Below are 16,860 nucleotides of genomic sequence, written 5' to 3' on the forward strand. Positions count from 1 at the left end.
ACTCCTCTCTTATCAAGTAGTTAAGTGAAAACCATGCTGCTTATTCATTCATCCAGTATTCATTCTTAGCAGAATATCTCTGTTTAGACTAGTGCTGTACAGTAGAATTTTCTGAGATGATAAACATGTTCTATATTTGCTCTGTCCAGTAGTGGAGCCATTAGTCACATGTGGCTATTGAGCACTTGAAATGTGGCTAGCGTGACTGTGCGACTGAATTTTACATTTTATTTAGTCTTTGTTTATTTAAATTTACATTAAATAGACACATATAGCTACTTACTAGTAACTACATTGGATACCATAGTCTACACCCAGTCATCAAAGCGGAAAGAGTTACATTTTGGTCGCCACTTAGATCTACTACGTGTTTCTTCACAATGATCTTAACAGATCTCTCTGCTGTCTGACCAGGAGGGTAAGCCCGAGTAGGTGATGGCAAGAGACCAATATTTTTTCCTTTTCAACCATAAAACCCAGAGAGTTTAATGAAAAGCAAGCTTGTATAAAAGAACATTCATGTTCAATAGGCAAAAAATTAGACATATCATTGAAGAAATTAGGGGCAACAAATTGCACTAAGGGGAAAAATGCTTTCAGGTAATATAGGAAATATAAATGTACTTTTGATTCTTGAATAGAATCTTAATGTATTACAATATTCTCAGCATATAAGAAAATTCCAACAGGAGATAATTTCTAGTGGAACAGAGCTGAACTTTCTTTCTTCCAAAGGGACTCAGATTTGAATTGCTGACTTGATAAAAAGATAGATCATGTAATATTCTTCCTGAGTGCATCTTCAGGACTGACAAAGAGATCAGAAAGAATAGCGTCTTTATTCAATTACTGTTACAAATAGGAGATGTGTTCTGGAAACACCCACAGAAATAAAAACACAATTAATATAATGAGATGTCATTTTGCACCTACCAATTATTTATATTTTATTTGTGTTATCATTTTTCAAATAAATATTGTTTATTGTCTATTTTACCCTTATTCCACCTTCTCCCTGTACCCTCCATTCCTGAATTACACTCGCAAATATACACCATATTGTAAGCACTGTGAGAACAAAAAGCATGCTTTGTTTTGATATTATACCCCCAGGGCCTAGAACTGTGGTTAATTAATTAACATTTGTTTAATAAATGAATTTGGTACAGATTAAAATGAAAAACCTCACCATGATGAAAAAGTTGTGAGAACGCATTTACCATTAGAACTATTGGATAGTGCTGCAGTGAACATTGGGGTGATATATGCATACATATAACTGATTTACCTTGCCGTACAGCAGAAACCAACACGACATTGCAAATCAGTTACACTCCAATAAAATTTTTTAAAAAATAAAGTGTTTGGAATAGTAAAAAACAAAAACAAACAAACAAAAAACCTATTGGATAGTTTGGGCTTATATTCTTAGTCATCTAGGATCACATCCTTGCAAGAGTTAAACATGCAACCCAGACCTTGAACATGGTACCTTTTATTTAATGTTCCTTAAGCAAATCAATATCCCCCAAATTTGTATATTATTTCAGATTTTCCTGAGGTTTTAGGACAATGTATGTGTTTTATCTCACACAAGTCCCAAATTATTTAGAACTGAGTACTAATAGCAAAACCTTTCAAAGTGTGTGGCAATGTACCAGGAAACAGGAAATTCCCAGAAGCCATCTTTCAAACCCAGGATCTAGCTTCCCATGATGTCAGGGGACCAATATTTTAAAACAGTCACTCTCTGTGAAAGTCCTAGCTTATCTGTGGTTCTGCCATTTAACACGGGCCACCACGTTTATAACTGAATTCTCAGAACCACAGAAAAATATTTGATGGGCATTCCATATATCAATATAACTGATCAGAGAAAGGCATGAGTTGATTTTCTGCTCAATATCACCCGTATTTGGAAACACGCTCTACAATCATGCAGATTTGATTTCTAGTATACTTACTTGTTCTGAATAAAAGCTTTCCAGCTTTCTATATCTCAATAGACAATATTAGTTCCAAATGGAGAAGTCAAAGATGACTCCAATACTGTCCTCTTCTTTCTGTAAAACGGCTACTCATTCTGTAAAACTAACAAAACAGAAACAATCAAGACAGCAACCATTGTCACTTTTGTATTTTTTTCCCCACACCAAAAAGGATGCACTATACATAATGTTTGACATGTTTTTTTTTCATTTAGTATATTTTTGAGACATTTCTATATCAGTTAAGTAGTAAACTGCCTCATTTTAAAAATCAATTTCATTGACGTAAAATTTACATGCAATAAAATACAAGGAGCTTTGACAAATGTACACACCCAAGTCAGTAATACCCCAGTCAAGATTTAGAATATTCCCATCACTGCAGAAAGTTCCCTTGTGCCCCTTTATAATTCATTCCTCCTAGCTTCCATCAAAGCAACCACTGATCGGATTTATTTAACTATAAATTACTTTTGCCTGTTCTAGAAATTCATGTAAATGGACAAATGTAGGGGGTACTCTTGTGTCTGGCTCCTTTCACTTAGTATCATGCTGTTGAGATTCTCCTTGCTGTTTGCAGGAATTGGTAGTTCAGTCGTTTTTAATGGCTAAGCAGTATTCCATTGTAGGAACAGATCAATTTACCTATTAATTCTGTTGATGGACATTTGGTTTGTGTCCAGTTTTTGGCTATCATGAATGAAGCTTCTATCAACATTCCTTTGTGGACATACGTTTTCATTTCTATTGGGTGAGAATCTAGAAGTGGAATTTCTAGGTCATATGGTGAGTGTATGTTAATTTTATTGACGGTGCCAAACTTTTTTAAAGTGGTCATACCATTTTACATGCTTACCAGCAGATAAAATCAACAGTTCCAGTGGTTCCAAATCCTCAGCAGCACTTGGCATTATCCGTCTTTTTAATTTTAGCCATTCTAATGAATGGGTAGTGTTATCTCATTTTGTAATATTAATTTTCATTTCTTGATGACTAATGATGTTGAGCATCTTTTCATGTACTTTATTGTTCATTCATAAACTTTTTGTGAAGTATCTGTACAAATCTTTTGCCCATTTTACAAATTGGGTTGTCTTTTTATTATTGACTTTCAAGAGTTCTTCATAGATTCTGAATACAACTTTTTTGTCAAATACATGTATTATAAATATTTTTTACTCATCTGTGGTTGTTTTGATTGTGCCTAGGATTTAATTTACAGAGATAACTGAGTGACAAAATGAAGACGTCAATGCCAATGAAAAATGTTTTATTACTTATGATTCGCAAGAGAAGGAGGGCCTGCCGTGCCACACAGGACCACATGGGGCCTCATGGGGAAGTACCAGAGTTGATTAGGAGGCAGAAGGAGCTAAGGAGAAAGCTTAGCCCAGAGCCTCTATAACAGTTTTCACAGGAAGAAACAGGTGATGCAGGGTAGGCAAGTTCAGCAAGTTTAGGATTGGATAGTTTGAATAATTTCAGTAGACTCTGGACTATAAGGGTGGCCTGGGAGTGACTTAGGGCAGGGGAAATATTGGCTTGATGTGTGAGAGTTTGATAAAGTTGGTGGTTGAAGTAGTAAACTGCCTCATAGAAACAGAAAGTAGAATGGTAGTTGCCAGGGGCTGTGGGGAGAGAAAAATGGGGAATTGTTGCTTAACAGATACAGTTTCAATTTTGCAATACACAAAAGTTCTGGAGATTGTACAACTGTGTGAATATACATAACTGCTACTGAACTGTACACTTAAAAATGATTAAGATGGGGGAGTTTCCTGGTGGTCCAGTGGTTAAGACTCCAGCTTCCACAGCAGAGGGCACGGGTTTAGGGAATTAAGATCCTGCAAGACGTGTGGCAGAGCCAAAAAAATAAACAAATAAGTAAAATAAAATCCAATGTCTAATTTTTAAAAAATGGTTAAGATGGTAAATTTCATGTTACATGTGTTTTACCACATTAAATTAATTGTCACTTTCTGAGTTTCCTTTTTTGCCATTACTATCATTAATCTTGTTGTGTGACTATTATTGAAAATTAGTTTATATGAAGGAGGGAGGTGTACAAAATGATTTGTTTAAATGTCAAATATGCTAGGTACACCCAGCTGAGATACAAATAGTCATGCTCTTAGGGCCAAACTTTTCATCACTGGACAAATAAATGAGATTAAAATGGAACTTAGATGGCTAATGGATGGGGCACCAAAGAACTGGGCCCCATTGTCTTTGTGTGAGGAGCCAGAGGATCTGAGGCTTTCGGAGATGAGAGAAGCAAGAAAAGCTGTCAAAGGAAGAAAGAGTTTCTTTGAGGGCAGTTTTTCAAACTAGTGAACTCATTAGCAGGTCATGATATCAATTGAAGTGTGTTACAATTAGAATAATTTTAAAAATGAAATAGAATTAAAATATCAGAATGTACTGTATTTTTTCAGGAAAGCTTCATTTCAGTTACTTGTATATCCTGGCACTGGGTAGTGATGTCTTACTTCTTATTGTGTGTTGAAGTCAGTAAAAGTTTGAAGTTCAGTGTTGTAGGGGGAATCCCATGGAGGGATTTAATTCTGCCTGTAAGAGGTGACTTTTGAATTGTTCTTAAAGGAAACCAAAGTTCACCAGGCAGTAAAGGGGAAAGGCTATTTCTTGGCAGAGGAAGCAGCATAGGAAAGGAGCCATGGGGGAAAGAGCCTGAAAACACGGATTGAGACAACTCGTGAGTGTGAGCAAGGGCCTATTTTCACTCCAGGACTGAGTTCAAATTCCAGCTCTAGCCCTGACAGCCTGGGAGTCCTCAGTCAAGGGATAGTGACCGGCACACAGAAAGGATAGCAGCTACTACAGTTTCTTCCCTCCCTTCCTAGACACCTCCCAGAAAAAAGGGTGGGTCTGGGAGGAATCAGTCCTCCACTGACTAGGTTAGAGTTTAAGTGAGAACAGAAAAAAGAGGAAGAAGATAGAGGAAGGGTCCAAGAAGCTTTTTATATTCACATGTAAAGAGAATAAACTAGTCCCAGAGTTAGCCATCCAGTCACTTCGCCCACTAAAATGATTAAAACTTTACGTGGACCATCAGGCAGCAATCTCAGCTGATTCTGAAGATGCTAAAAATTCATATTCAGTTTGGATACTGAATAGTCTTCCTACCCACAGAGAAGTCTGTGACTAGATCAGAAAACCTACTCAGAGATAGTCAACTAGTTATTTGTTGCTCTCAAGAAGAAAATCTGCCTGTAGTCTGAAGCTCGGGTCACCTATTGTTACCCACTGGCATAAAGAATAAGGCTCTGACCAGTTTGCTCCCCTGGACCCTGGCTATTGCTCTGAACACCCCCCAGGTCCCACCCTTAAGCAAGATGTCCAGAGAATAACTGAATTACATGGAGGAAGTCCTTTTCCTATATTTGTGCTTTGGGAAATAATATTTAGAACTAATTCTAAAAATGGATATTTTCTTCAAAATGGTTACATGACCTCCTTAGAGAACGGAATTTACTCAGGACCCATAAACCCATGTCTATGGAGCCATTCCTACAACTTATGGATGAAATGAGAGAAAAGTTATATATAATGGGAGCAGAGAGGCAGCACACAGAAGTGGAAAATGTGTGTGAGCTTTGGCATTGCAGTCCTGAATTCAAATCCTCACTGTGCAGCTTATTAGATGGGTACCTTTACCTATCTGAGTCTTGATTTCTTTATCTGAAACACTGACATGGATAATATCCACCTCCTAGGACTGTTATGAAGATTAAACAGGAGAGCAGTTGGGACAGCGATGGTCAGTGGGCGTTATCTGTCTCCCTTTCTAGTAAAAAGGCTCTAGTCTAGAATGCTCTTAGATCTCCAATAGACTCCAGCAATCTCACATATTATTGTTACTGTTAATGTTATTGGCTGAATTGTGTTCCCCCCGAAGTCCATATATTGAAGTCCTAACCCCCAATAGCTCAGAATGTGACTGTACCTAAAGATGGGGGGCTTTAAAGATGTAATTAAGTTAAATGAGGCCTTTAGGATGGGCCCTAATCCAATCTGCTTGGTGTCCTTATAAGAAGAGTAGATGTGGACACACGGAGAGAGACCCCAGAGATGCACACCCTGAGGAGAGATCATGGGAGGACACAGTGGGCAGGCGGCCGTCTTCAAGCTAAGGAGAGAGGCCTCAGGAGAAGCTAAACCTGCCAACACTCTGACCTTGGACTTCTGGCCTCCAGAACTGTGAGGAAATAACTTTCTGTTGTTTAAGCCAACCGGTCTGTGGTATTTTGTTATGGCAGCCCGAGCAGACTAACACAATTAGTATTATAGAAGGGCGCTGAACTGTTAAAGGGAACAGTGACAGGAGACGAGGTTCTATCCTAATTCTGTAGACAATTAGCTGCGTGACCTACAGCAAGTCACTTGACTTCTCTCTACATTTTCCACCTCTCTCCTCCAGGGTTGTAAGGATTAACTGAGATAAAGTCTGTAAAGACCCTATCAATAATAGGTATCCTGTAAGCAGCGGTTCCCTTCACTGCTCTGTCCAGATATCAGGTTTCTTGTAATTCAGGGGAGTGCATGGACTGAGCAGTGCCCCTAGGGCTCTTCAGCTCTGACCTCCTGCAACTCTAATAGCAGTCTCACTAACAACAGTAGGTTTCATTTCTGTAAAGCCAAAAAGTATTTTCAAAGTCCTTTTCCTCACAGTAAACACAAATGCATCCCTCTGACTTAACATGCATTTAAACATCAATTCTGAAGAACCCCATGAAACTCCAGCAGACCAGACTCACCACCCCTAAAAGTCTCCCTGCAGGCAAGTCCAGCCAGCCAAGCAAAACTGCATTCTTCAGTGTTAAGGCTTTCATACCCACCAGACACAAACTTTAAATGAATGTAAATCCAAATTTCAACATTAGGTTCCAAAACCCACTTAAAACCCCATTCTCTCTCCCCACTGTACCTGGATGAACAATCCAGTTGCCCTCTTCTTGGTGGATCAAAAGACACTTTTAAAATAAAGTTTCTTTTCATTTGCTTTTTGTTTCACAGCAAAGCCTGGTGTTCCTGTAGATCTGAAGTCTCATTCTGTGGCCGGGGACTGTAAGAAAATGGCAAACACTGACAAGTTCTTCTTTTCTTTTTTTTTTTTTCAAAGCATAGTAAGAATGGTTTGGACACAGTTCAAACTGTTCAAAAGGGATCAAAAAGGGAAGATGAGTGTAAGTTCAAGTAGCTGGGGAAAGAAGTGAAACGAGCTTAAAGATGCAAAAGCTGGAAATTCACAACAAGAAAGGAATTACTCATTTGTTCCCTGTTTATTCACAACATATGAATCCTACTGCCGTTAGTTTGTTATTCTATAGCTTAAAATGAAAACAAAGTGTTTTGAACACTTAGTGTGCGTTAATTTTTGTCATTAACTGAGAGAGAAAGAGAAAGAAATGAAATAAGTTGGTTTGGTTAGTTAAAGTTTATTGCAAAGCAGCCAAAGTCATGCTTATCATCTGTACCTCGGGTCCCAGGAGACTTCTAGCAAATGCATACTCTTAGTCACCAGGGTCCTCGGCAAGGTGAGCACAGAACAAATGGACCACCACTATCAGCCCACCCAACTGATAGTGCTCAGGGCATCCTCCAACTATGAAGAGCCACAGGCTCCCACATGCACACACACATTCAGAGCTTGTGGTCACAAACTCCAGGAAGCCAGTTCACACTCGGCTCCCAGAATGGAGAAATCTCCCAGGACTTCTCTTGAGAATGACATTCTTGCATACATTTTCCCCATCTTTGCACAATCACGAAATTTTTATGTTACAAAACTTCTTATTTCAAAAAGAGCATTCCGACATTAACTTACCTGACATAGAGGGATACCTAAGTTTTACCCTAAATAAATTTCTACATTCTGGGTTTTCTATGGGAGTAACAACAGTGTTTCCCAACTTGTGAGGTGGGCGTCTCTGAAGTGAGATCAAGGGCTGTGCCATCAGCTGGATTTCTGAAATTTTAGTGAAACCTATATGTAAATGTGTGTTCACAGAGAAAAAACTGTAAAGATAGGCACCAACAATATAAATACTACTTATCTTTGGGGAGTAATTTCAAATTTTTTCTTTTGTTTATCCATATATTCTGATTTTCTATAACGAACACCTATTACTTTTGTAGTAACAAATGATGTAAAACAGGATAGAAAGGGGAAGTGTAGAAATGTGGTTGTAGTTTCCACCCAAATATATCAACTCTTAATCCCTGGAACCTGTAAATGTATCTTTATAGATGTGATTAAACTAAGGGTCTTGAGATGGGGAGATAATCCTGGATTATCTGGGTAAGCACTAAATGCAGTCAAAAGTGTCCACATAAAAGAGAGGCAGAAGGAGATTTGAAAGAGATAGAAAAGGAGAAGACAATGTGACTATGGAGGCAGAGACTGGAGTGGCTGTGAGTCAAGGAACAGGGGCAGCCACCTGAAGCTAGAAGAGACAAAGGATGGATTCTCCTCTTGAGCCTCCAGAGGGAGCATGGTCCTGCTTACAACTTGATTTCAGCCCAGGGATGCTGATTTTGGACATCTGGCCTCCAGAGTGTGAGAGAATAAATTTCTGTTGTTTTAAGCCATCCAGTGTATGGTATTTTGTTACAGCAGCCGCAGGAGACTAATGCTGTAGAATATCATGGTAAAAGGAGCAAAATTATATCCACATTCATTCATGCACATCCTCCATGTGGCCCCATCACTTTCCTTTGCAAATGGATTTGCAGTCAGTTGTTTTCAATGAATTTAGAATGAATAACGTACTAGAAATCTTGGCATCTTGAAGAAGTTCCAAGAGCTATGTCCCTTGCCTTTTGCTTTTCCTCCTAGTCTCTTCCCACCCTTTACTCTCCTGGGAGTGTGGCAAAGTGGAAATGCCCAGGGCTCTGGAGCCAAAAGACCTGAGTTCAAGTGTGGGTTTCAAGTGTGGGTTTCATCTTGTTTCTAAAACAAGTCACTTAAGCTTCTTAGCAGTAAAGTGGTGGCTTAAGCCTATTAGCAGTAAAAAAATCCCCAGCTTGTTCCAGGATTGTTTGAACATCATCTGAGCTACTGTATCTGAAAGTACCACATGAGTGCTATTTGGTGACTTTAAACATTTATAGATACTCATGCTTTTCACTCTCAATTTAATGGGGAAGGAGGGGGAAAGTCACAATACTTTTCTCCCTGGGGGCCTGTAACTCCTAACTCTAATAATTGTTCTAGAATTTTGCTAGTCTTCTGCCCAAAAAGTCAGTGGCAGGGGAAGCTATTGGGCCAATTCATTTTTGGCAACTTCCTAGTATGCCTTAATAAAGGAGGGCCAAACCTTCTTGAGTAACTAACTCCTTTAGAAAGTAGGGGTATATCATGTCTATTATTCTCAGCTTTATATATATATATATATATATATAAAATATATATATAAAACTCTATATAATTCCCCATCCTCACTCCTTACAATTGGCCTGTCTAATAATTCAGATACACTAATATAAGAGAGGCTTTAGTAAGAGAAACTGAATGTGGGAGAACAGATTGTTGATTTTCAAGGTGCCTGAAATCCTATCCTAAAATTAACATTTGAAATAGCTGGAGATATTTGTCAAGAAGAAAAAAGACTTTAAGGAGTTTTGATAGCTGTGTTCAGATGTCTACAGGGGCGTGGCATAGGGAAGAAGGAGCAGGTTTCAGATGCTTATGACAAATAAATGTTATTTACAAGGAATCAATATTTCATTCAAAATGCCAAAGACTCCCAAAGATAAAATGCACTGCTTTAGGGTAACTGGTCATGCTTTTTGCTCTCCTTGAATTTTAAAACACCCTTCCAATAATTGGGGAGTTTCCCAAATTATGAAACCCACATTCCCAAAGCAAAAGCCAAAACCCCTTTTTCACAACGTCCCTTGAAGTTAGTGCGTACTTACCCCCAGGGTTCTGCCAATTGGAAACCAATATGAGACTGCACTTGGAGCCAACATGGTGCCAATGTGAAAGCCATCCTGGTGAAATAGCGAAGAGATATCCAGCTGTGGAAGCAGTAGCACAGTTGCTCCAGCTCTGGTGTCCTGCAGAGCCTGTGTCCAATGGCAGAGACAGTAGGGTTGCCAAGTGAGCAATGCAGCCCTGAAATCACCTGCTCTTGCTTGCACAACCTCCCAATCCTGGTTCTCTGGACCCTCCTGAAGATTCTGTGAGTTACCTGACATCCTCGATAAGGTTCTTTTCTGCTTAAACCCACTGAAATGGGCTCTGTTGTACCTTTTCACATTGACTATTGTCTTAGTAGCTAATTGGCATGAATTCTTTAGGAGGTTAGTATTTGCTTTATGTGGGAAGTTGAATTAGTTCTGATCTCTATCAAATTTAAGATTCTCTGAATAAGAGTGGTTAGGGGATGACAAGTAGGAATCTGGGTAAGTAAATTTGATTAGTGTCCTATAAAAAATTTGTGATTACTTCTCCACCACAGGTGATTTAAAAATTTAAGCAAGAGTATACAGAAGACAGTTAGGCCAAGGCTTAACTAATATTCCACCATTAGTTATATAATAATTCCTTTAGGTAAAGCACAAACCAATCAGTCCATTTTTACAATGGAAATATTTTGGAATGAGTCTATGATGATTCTACTGCCTTTGATTTAGTGTATGAATTTCACAGTTATAAACTCAGGTATGAAAAGACGCAAACTTTATTTCTCTATAAATCAAGCTGCTGTCTGATACAACCTCCATTTAAGTTAATGGGAGAATTCTAATCTACTCATTTTGAGGTCAGTTTCTCCAGTTCAGTGAGCCCTCAGTCTATTCAGATCTATAGTTTAGTCATATTCCAACTTAAAACTCCTGTTGACTTTTTCTTTTCCCTCTCTCCTTCCTAGGATGTAGTCTAAGTTCTGCCTCTAACAGCAATAAGGGGGATCAGAATCCTCTCCTCAGCTCAGTTCCTGTGATGGAACTTGTTGCTGGTATACTCATCCTGAGTGTTACACTTGGCTTGGGTGGTGTGTAATTTCTGTTTCCCAGTGTGGATCCCATCTGGTTGCCCGCTGCCAGGAGACTGCTAAGATGTGGCTCCTTCCTCCTCTTGCTCCAAGTCAGCAGTTTACATCTCAGCCTTTGAATGCATGTTTTCCACCCCTGCCTTACAAACTGTCTGTCTCTCTGCTTCTCCCATCTCCTCACAGAAGATTGGGAATTTCAGACTTCCTGAATACTACAGGAAAGCCTCCGGAAACTAGGGAGTAGGGTCATCCCCCTTCCAACCACGGATGCTCTAGATATCTGGGTCAATGGACTCAGGACTATTGACTGAGAAAGGTCTTGAGAGAAAAAATGATCAGGGCTTGCTGGTTAGTATCTAAAATAATTCATCCACCACATTTTATTGAGGATGGTCCTGGATTAAGCTATTTATGTTTGAAAAGTGAACATACCATTTTCTAGTTTTTAAAAAGCTGATTCTGCAAAAGCATTTTTGTATGTAATTAATGAGATAATTACCTCTTGACTCAATGAAGAAAATACAGCAAGCGCTGAATGGGATATATTTCTATACCATTTGAAACTAATTAAACTGCTTTTATCTTTATAAAATATTTTTAATTAAAAAAGTAATACATATTAATTTCAGAAAATTTGGAAAACATAGAAAAGCTTAATATAGAAAAGCACAGAAGCCACCCACGATAATAATCACTTGTGACACTTTGAGATGTTATACTTTCAGTTATATTTTTTATATTTCTGTATCTATATAATGTTGGGAGCATATGCAAATTGAGATCACGAGCAGATCAAAGTGAAAGTGAAAAAAACAGATTTTTTTCACTTCATAAAGAATTTTGATATTGTTTTCCCCCATATCATGAAATAACTCTAAAAGATGATTCTCAGTGTATCATTTCATTAAATGGCTATCCCAAAATTTATTTACTCATTCTCATGGACATTTAAATTGTATCCAGTTTTGGACTTCCGTGGTGGCGCAGTGGTTAAGAATCCGCCTGCCAAAGCAGGTTCGAGCCCTGGTCCAGGAAGATCCCACATGCTGCAGAGCAACTAAGCCCGTGCGCCACAGCTACTGAAGCGCAGGCGCCTAGAGCCCGTGCTCTGCAACAAGGGAAGCCACCCCAATGAGAAGCCTGCACACCGCAACAAAGAGTAGCCCCCACTTGCCGCAACTAGAGAAAGCCCGCACGCAGCAACAAAGACCCAACTCAGCCAAAAATAAATAAATTTATGTAAAAAAAAAATAATACCAGTCTCTGCTTCCCAAACCAAAACATCCACTACTGTGGACAGTTTAAGTAATTATTGTAACACGAATATCTGATATGTCACTCCTTTGCTCTAATTCCTTTAATGGTTCCCCCAACACTTCCATAAAAATATTTTTTAATCCTTCGAATAGCATGCAAGATTGTTCATGATTTCTTCTTTACCTATTCATGCAGTCTCATCTGTAGCCATTCTCTCCCACGTAAACTAAGGTCCAAGTAAACTAAATGACTTCCAGTTTCCCAAGTCCATTAAATGATCTTTGGAATGTTATGACCCAGGCTGTCAGCCCCCCACACCTCTTTGGCTGAAAATTTTTACTCATCTTTTAAGTACCAAGTTAATTGTTACCTCCTGTGAGAATTTTTTCAATATTCCCTTTTACACATTAATGGCCATGCCTTCCCATTGCTCTACCGCTGATCTATCATTTATTTCCCCAAGGCTGTCCTCATAATATACCCTCAAACTCTCCCTCTCCAAATTGGAAGTCACATTAATGTAGCTTGGATATTAAAATTAAGTATATCTATTTAAAAACTTCAAAAATTAGATGGATTTGTAAGTTTATCAGCAGACAGGGCCTTGTAGTGAAAACAGCATTGGGGACTTCCCTGGTGACGCAGTGGTTAAGAATTCTCCTGCCAATGCAGGGGACACTGGTTCGAACCCTGGTCCAGGAAGATCCCACATGCCGCGGAGAAACGAAGCCCGTGAGCCACAACTACTGAGCCCATGTGCCGCAACTACTGAGCCTGCGTGCCTAGAGCCCGTGCTCCGCAACAAGAGAAGCCACCCAATGAGAAGTCCCCGCACCACAACGAAGAGCAGTCCTGGCTCGCTGCAACTAGAGAAAGCCCGCACTCAGCAACGAAGACCAAACACAGACAAAAATAAATAAATAAATAAGTTTATAAAAAGAAAGAAAGAAAGAAAAGGGCATTGGACTAGAATTCAGAAGATTTAGGTACTTCTGTTCCTTCTTCACCTTTTCTGGCCTCAATTACCTCCCTCATAAAGGAATGTGGCTTGACTACAGCCCTAGTCTTTGGGTGGCAATTTACAGTTTATCTTCTTTTTTATCAGTCTAATCCAGCCCCCTTCATTTCCCAGATGAGGAAACTGAGTCTCAGAGATGATATATAATTTAAGCCAAGATACTATACAATTAATTAATGACTAAGGTAAACGGAATCTTGGGATCTTGGGCCGGTGCGGACCAATGCTGACCTCTAAAAACATTCCCGGTTCTAAAATTCTTTAACCCGCCCAGTTAACAAAAGCAGAGGAAATAAAGAAAAGCCAGAAGAGAATTGACTTAACGGAAACAAAAACCAGCGGGAAGCTCGAGCTTTCCACGAATTACAAGTGAACTTCCTGTCCTGGGTAAACTTCCGGAATCAACAACAGGGAGGGCCAATCAGAACCTTCCTCCGGGAGCCAATGGGCGAGCACATTACAAAGAGCCAATCGCAGCGACGCTGTCACTGTTATGGTCCTGTCAGGGCGCCGGCGTTGTGGTTTCTGGGCGGCAGCCACCGAGAGGTCTTTGGTGGGGGACCCTCAGGGGCAGACCCCCGGCCAGCTGCGCTCGTCTCCGGCCTCGTTCCCATCCTACATTATCTCGGCTCGCGGGTCGCGCCGTCGGGCGCGCGTGCTGGTCGGCGCCGCGGCCGCCTTGGGGCCTGGGCCCAGCCACAGCCTCCTCCTCCGCCGCGGGCTCGGTGGGGCCGCGAGATGCAGCCGCCGGGCCCTCCCCCTGCGTATTCCCCCACTAACGGGGACTTCACCTTTGTCTCCTCAGCAGACGCGGAAGGTGAGACTGAGCCCCGGGAGGGTACGTCGCCCTGGGGGACGCCGGGTGGACGCGGCAGTGTCTTTCTGGGGCCGAGGCGGTTGTGGCCCGGTGGGGACGGGCAAGAAGCTGACCCATGGGGGACTCGAGCCCTCTGCTCCCGCCGGGCCTTCCGAGAGGCCCGAGTGGTCGAGGGTGGGGTGTGGGGAACTTTCCAAGTGACTCGGTCAGTTTCTGGTTTTCGCTACACCGTCTGGTGGCAGGTTTTTCTGGCGAACTTACCCACCTCGAGGGCCCCCACGGGACCCCAAGATTTTATTTCTAAAGTGACTTGGCATTGCTCAGAAAGGGATGGTTAGATTGGCCGGGCTAGGTGTCAAAGAATGAGAACGAGGAACGAGAGCTTGTTGCTTTGTTATTTATCAGCACATAACTTTTTGCTGAAATTAAATCAGGCGCTGCAAATACTAACTTCCCTCGAGGAGTTTGTGGGTTTTATGGAACCTGGTATCTTGCCAACGTTAAAGTTTTCCTCCTATTTTATGATGTTTGACCTCAATATTCAGAGAAGTAGACCCAGATATATTTGGGAACACCCAGCTGGATTACAAGAAGTTTCAGTTGCTTTCCAGATTTCCTTATGTACTGTTTTGAGGAACCATTTGTGCTGGAGAGATTTTTCTACAGCACGGGAGAATTTGTTTTCCTCCTTTTCTCTGTACTTTACCGACTCTTTGTAACTGAAATCTTTCTCTGCTACTTTTGTTAGACTTTGTATACCAGTAATTTTCCAGTGACCAGACTTAAGTGCTGGATATGGAAAAATAAGTTATACTTAACTACAGAAATTTCATTCTAGAGAAGGACCTAGTGTGTTTCCTGAGAACTCGAGTTTTGTAATGCATCAGTTAATATAGCTTGCTTTCCCTTTTTCTGTTTTGCTTTCCTCGTATTGGTTTTTGAATGGCGTTGTTTAAAAACAAAAATAGTACTGTAGTTTTGGTTATATTAAAATGCAAAATACAATTTTTATCATAGAGAACATAGCCGATACATTTAAATGTAATATGGAAATTTGGTGAAATATAGCAACCCAAAATATTTTAGTTTGTTTCATCTACATTTGGTAGCCTAGTGCTTGGGGAGGAATAACCAACCGTAGTTTTCCAGACTTTAAGAAAAAATTGTCTGTATACACAAAAAATTGAGTATCACAACCTGATGTCTGTTCAGACTTATATATCTGTGTTTATAGTTCTAATACCCCCACTTCCTCCAGGAATTACCTTTCTTAAATATGCCTAAGAAATCTGACAATAATATAACAAGCTAATCCATTGACTCCATATATTAAACCAAGAAACCTGGAATAAGTAAAATCCGTAAGATTTATTCAGACTTCTCCGTATAGCCTCCAAGATTGTATAGACTCCCTGTATATCCAGGGATATACAGACAAGGATAGATATTTGTATAATACCCTCAAGATTATAACATTATACAGTTTAAATTTACAGTATTTTAAGCAAACAGCTTGTTTGATCTTTCTAAGAATCCTGCTGAGCTTTATTATTCCTGTGTGTTTTTTTTTTACATCTTTATTGGGGTATAATTGCTTTACAATGGTGTGTTAGTTTCTGCTTTATAACAAAGTGAATCAGTTATACATATACATATGTTCCCATATCTCTTCCCTCTTGCGTCTCCCTCCCTCCCACTCTCCCTATCCCACCCCTCCAGGCGGTCACAAAGCACGGAGCTGATATCCCTGTGCTATGCGGCTGCTTCCCACTAGCTATCTACCTTACGTTTGGTAGTGTATATATGTCCATGCCTCTCTCTTGCTTTGTCACAGCTCACCCTTCCCCCTCTCCATATCCTCAAGTCCGTTCTCCAGTAGGTCTGTGTCTTTATTCCTGTCTTACCCCTAGGTTGTTCATGACATTTTTTTCTTAAATTCCATATATATGTGTTAGCATACGGTATTTGTCTTTCTCTTTCTGACTTACTTCACTCTGTATGACAGACTCTAGGTCTAGTGAACCTGAGGCTTAGAGAAGTTCAGTAACCTCCACATGAAGGATCTGGAATTAAGAGCTAGCGTTCTCTTTCCTAAGATTTCTTTATACTAAACCATGATGCGTCTTACATATATTTTTGTAAACTGAATAGTGAATCTGAAGTATAGAGTCCTGGATTTGCATCCTGTCTTTACCAATTACTATCTTTGTGATGTTGGGCAAGTTACTTAATCTCTCTTAACCTCAGTTTTCGTATACATAAAATGAGAATAATAATACCCAAGTGCTCAAACATTTTGCAAATGCAAAGCGCTTAGTATACCTAGAAGAGTTAAGTGCTCAGTATTTGTTAGCAGTGTTGCTGCTGCTTTGGGTTTCATTATTAATTGGTGCCACGGTTATTTTTTTACTGTTCTCTAACATAAACATTTGACTCTGCAACACCAAGTTTCTTCTCTAGTTCCTAAGCGTGTCACGTAAATTCTTGCTTTTCCCCTCTTACGGTGTTTATCTAACCATGGATGTATTTAGCTTGTAGAGGTTTTATTGTATACCTTGCTTCTAGATTCTGTCCTAGTCTCTTTCTCAGTGATACTTATCGTTACTAATTTGTACATGTCCTTTGTTTTAAAATGTGCCTTGGTGTTTGTCTCCATATCTATGTGTATCAAGGTCCTCATGCTTAGAATGCTTTTCTCCTTCTTACCCCAAGATGAAACTTTTTTTTTTTTTTTTTTTTTTTGGGTTTGGGGGCCCCTCCCCT

General features: G+C 39.9%; 2 protein-coding genes across 5 annotated transcripts in view; one reads left to right on the top strand and one right to left on the bottom strand.

Moving 5' to 3' along the window:
- NLRC4 (NLR family CARD domain containing 4) overlaps positions 1-7,069 on the bottom strand; it is a 38,888-nt gene extending 31,819 nt beyond the window's left edge. For all 4 annotated transcript variants that reach the window (XR_003001384.1, XM_024732079.1, XM_024732087.1 and 1 more), the window contains exons 1-2: positions 6,934-7,069; positions 1,965-2,091 (exon numbers count right to left, since the gene is read on the bottom strand). Coding sequence is in view for 3 of the 4 variants with exons in the window: in XM_024732079.1 (XP_024587847.1) it covers position 1,965 (1 nt within the window). In the remaining variant the exon portion in view is untranslated. The remainder of the gene's footprint in view (positions 1-1,964; positions 2,092-6,933) is intronic.
- A 6,707-nt stretch (positions 7,070-13,776) lies between these two features.
- Positions 13,777-16,860, top strand: part of YIPF4 (Yip1 domain family member 4) — a 30,418-nt gene continuing 27,334 nt past the window's right edge. The window contains exon 1 of the mRNA XM_024732247.1: positions 13,777-14,097. Within this exon, the coding sequence (XP_024588015.1) occupies positions 14,019-14,097 (79 nt within the window). The 5' untranslated portion in view covers positions 13,777-14,018. The remainder of the gene's footprint in view (positions 14,098-16,860) is intronic.

Source organism: Neophocaena asiaeorientalis, unplaced genomic scaffold (genome assembly GCF_003031525.2).
Source record: "Neophocaena asiaeorientalis asiaeorientalis breed wild unplaced genomic scaffold, Neophocaena_asiaeorientalis_V1.1 scaffold18, whole genome shotgun sequence".
NCBI classification, from domain to species: Eukaryota; Metazoa; Chordata; class Mammalia; order Artiodactyla; family Phocoenidae; genus Neophocaena; species Neophocaena asiaeorientalis.